This window comes from Opisthorchis viverrini (genome assembly GCF_000715545.1).
Source record: "Opisthorchis viverrini unplaced genomic scaffold opera_v5_60, whole genome shotgun sequence".
In the NCBI taxonomy this organism is placed as follows: domain Eukaryota; kingdom Metazoa; phylum Platyhelminthes; class Trematoda; order Opisthorchiida; family Opisthorchiidae; genus Opisthorchis; species Opisthorchis viverrini.
Window position 1 is genome coordinate 1,876,764 of NW_008751712.1, and position 3,963 is coordinate 1,880,726.

The following is a 3,963-nucleotide window of genomic DNA, read 5'->3' on the forward strand; positions in this document are numbered from 1 at the left end:
GTTTATCACAGTTAATTGACGCTCTCGAACTGCAAATAGGTAAGGCTTGAAATAAGACGCCAAAGTAGGTACTCGCAACTCCTCGAAGACGGATGTCTGGGACCTTTCGTGAGTTCCCTTGCAATCCGATTATGAAGAGCATATCTGGCATCATGCGTGATACAGCAGGTTTGCACAATTAACACCAAACGTTCCGGTTGGCCACAGTTTCCTCAACCGATCGTTCAGCCACTCTCGTCCAAAAGTGGTTGCACCGGAACTGAATATTTTGGATGCATATCCGAAGAAATAAAAGTGCTGAAATCACAGACCATCTGAACGAGAGTGATAACGCGACTATTTCTCTTAAACCGACCGTCATAGCTCTTGTACAGACTATCGCCCTAAGCAGCCAGTAGCTCTTGCTTGGTGTTAACGTATGAATTTCGGACTCAAGTAGGAAGACTGAGATCCACATAAACCTTGCTGAATGCGGAATAATGTGCCATATTGCATGGTACTCGGCGCTGGGTGGAGAGGTTTTTTTCCATACGTGCTCTTTGCTACATTGAAAGGGTTTTATTCTGACGTACGATACCGATTCCAGTATGCTGGTTACCGGCGTGGATGTAGCTGGTCAGTGTCTTTCTTGGTAGATATAGCCATCCACGAATATACTGTCTGAGCTAATTGTCAACCTTCTGAGCGTGTTTTAGTGGATCTGACTGGGCAAAGCAAATATGTCAGCCTCGGTGCCAAGTATTTCCTTTTGATCTTAATCCTTTGGTGCCGGTTCAACAAGGTACGCGTTACCTCATACAGCAGATTCAGCAGCTGTTGTCGGTGGTTAGAGACTCTTTTCCACTTGAAAATAGGGGCCAGAGAAACGACGAGTTCCTAGGCTTAGCAAAAATGTCTGCTGGGAACGTTGTCGCCCTGCTATTTTGTGTCCAAAAATCATCATTGTTTTCTCTTTTGAACGTTGATTGCAATACCAGCTTTATCACTTGAACAAAACTGCCTCAATAATCTCTCTAGGTGACGACTTGTTCATTTAGCCAATCATACAGCCAACTCGACCAAACTCCAGTCAGATTGTAGCACCGCCATACCTGGCCGGGTATCCACGTGTTTTGGAGCACGAAGCACCTTTCTCCATTACTGCTCGGCCTCAAGAGGTATGTGGCCGTTACCTTTGCACAGGACTTTCCACGACCCTTAGAGAACAGCAGACACCGCCTCTTCCCGCCTTTGGTATTATAGGGTCTGGATAGTGGCGTAGTTGGCTCGGCGGATCTGATTATTGTTGGCTGACGCACAAAGGACTATCTGAAGACGGCGTTAGGAGGCAGCATTTCACGCTTAAGGAAATGCATCGAGGACGTCGAGGTCCAGAGTTGACAGGACTCGCTCTGGCGTCATGATGTTAGATTCCAACCCTCGCGGAAATGCCAGAAGGTTAACACTAGTGACCGGACTGGCAAAATGGAATTCCACGAGTGAGACTGCACAATGTACGGTTTGTTGTTGTAAACTGTTGAAAGTAACCAGGACATTGAAAGCGAACGGGGTGGTTAGCCCTGTTTGGGAGTTGTTAGGCCCTCAGCTCACCCAGACTGACGTGCCAGCTACTCAGTTGACACAATGAGAAGGTTATTTAGCGCGCTACTGCTTTTGCTACATTTGTTTCTAAAATCCACGTTTGACTCACGTTCACCATTTGTAGATGCTTCAGTCTGTTTTACGAAATCTCATATGCAATACAACCATAGTGGAATTCGATTCAGAGACAGCCTTCATTAGATACCACTACTTAGTCATTCAGCTTCAGTTTGTTTTCACATTCCTAGGAAAACCATAGTTCACCTCATTTAGTGTTCAGCTGGACAAAGAATTGTTTTCCAAAAAAAACACCTTTCTCTACTACCGACTCGGCATGGTACCGAAAGGTGGTCTAACGTGCAACACGGTTTATTCATTTTGGGGCCAAAGTTCTAGAAGTTCCTATATTTGGTCAAACCAGAAGTTAAATGTGTATTGTTAGCAACTTTCTGGACTGCTACTCCTAGGCTAAAAGTGGCCATAACCAGAAAGACCTTTGGTTTTCCAAAAATACTCATTGTCGTTAAGTACGAAAGACATGGGTTACAACGGCAAGTGCATGAACTGGAATGGTACTTATTCTCTATCCTCATTATCACCGAGATTTTTAGCACTACCGCAATCCTTGGGTTGGCCACGCGGAACGACATCACTACAGAAACATGAGCTGAGAATAGCGGAGAAGACGCTACTGATTTAGGATACATAGAATAGAATTAGAGAGCGGGGATATAAAAGGAAGTTTGATTACACTGGGATTGCAGACTCGCTATGGAATGTGGCATGTTACACTTAAATATCTCCAGCCATTTGCTTTTCAACCAAGGAGACGATAGTTTCTAGCCTTGCTAATTCCAGCAGTCAGTGTTTTTGGCTCACAACTATACCTCCAGTTTAGCATAGCGCGTCCGTATTCAATCTTGTCAAATGTTCTCAGAATACACTGTGTGCAGTAGTAGCTTTTTGAAATTCAACGAGTTCGCGCACACTGAATCCGGCATGTGAAGTTGGTCACGGTCAAAATGCGAATCTATCGAAGCATGGGTGTTGACTGGCCGCATATGCACTGGAAACGACCGTTGATCAACTGTGTGACGTCTTTTGTCAAGCCGAAAGCAATGGGTAAAGGGCAGAATTGCTTAGTTCCTGGAAATAACTTGAAACAAATGTCTGCACATTGGTTGTAGCCAACGGTAATATAACGTGTCATACAATAGTGACCACTGAGCAAAGTGCCAGTACGATCTTACTGATGGTGATGATTATTTTTGGCAAGACAGATTGAGACCATGCTTCATGGAAAAGCCAATGGTTTTCCTGACTATTGACCGGCAAAACCGGCGAAAAGTTATCCCAGTCTACTTAGTGTGATTCCGACATACTTTTAAGTTTAAACCGGGCCTTTGTTACTGAATGTTCGACCTCTGGAGAGGATAATATCATCAGTCTCAAAAAGCCTCAGAACATAATTTCTTCAACCACTTGTGAATACTATGGAGCAGGTTGAGATTTACCTCTTTATTTTGAGTGCGGGTTGGGTGGTTGCCACCCGGCCTTTCTCTTCATCCCATGCCAACGGCATTTTATTTCTGAGCCAGTTTGGTTTTCGAGACAACAGAGATAATCCACCGTATAGCTCAGTCTATAAACGTTGTTATCCCACACCAGTACAAAAATTCATTACCGCTTGCCCTACAGTTCACCCGGAAGACAGCATCACCATACCGTTCCAAGAGTCTGTGTGTCTGATCTGCTCGTTTGGTGAGATGGCTCAGTGGTTAGAATACGAATTTATTAACCGGAAGGTCCATGGCTCGAAACCGACCCGTGCCTCTCGACTTCCTCTGTCTGGGCTTGGGCAACCTGCCAGTATCCCTGATACTTTTTTCGGGTGGCATGGCATCGAAACGATGCTACAGTTGAACAATTACTTTTATCAATCTGATTTTGAATTGAAAACATCTTGTTTGTGAACCGAAATGGAATTAGTCGAGCTAACGTTACAGTCTAAATAGAGGCAATCTACCCGCGGATCATCTGATAGCAGTAGTGTGTGCTTTTACAAGTCCCAAATGAATCTTAGGAGCCTGTTATCCTCTTTGAGACCCCAGCCTTTGACGGTTGCTTAGGCATTTGAATGTACCACGGGAATAACCGAAAGACCGATTCATACATACCATCTATACAGCACAAATTTCGACTGGAAAAAAGTAAAATTAATTAAGTTAATTAAGTTTTTTCTCATCAGAAATGCGAATATAAGGCAGACCAGACAATAATACTACACATTTACCATTCGTGAATAATAACTTATTTGGTTAATTAGGTTAATATAATGTATAAATATTACATTATATATTATAAAGTATTATTTTATAAAAA

At 43.4% G+C, this 3,963-nt stretch overlaps 1 protein-coding gene across 1 annotated transcript in view; it reads left to right on the forward strand.

Moving 5' to 3' along the window:
* Positions 1 to 469: 469 nt before the first annotated feature.
* T265_03782 (hypothetical protein) overlaps positions 470 to 3,963 on the forward strand; it is a gene marked incomplete at both ends in the record, with an annotated part of 36,259 nt that continues 32,765 nt past the window's right edge. Inside the window, one exon of the mRNA XM_009168335.1 lies at positions 470 to 496. Coding sequence (XP_009166599.1) covers positions 470 to 496 — 27 coding nt within the window. The remainder of the gene's footprint in view (positions 497 to 3,963) is intronic.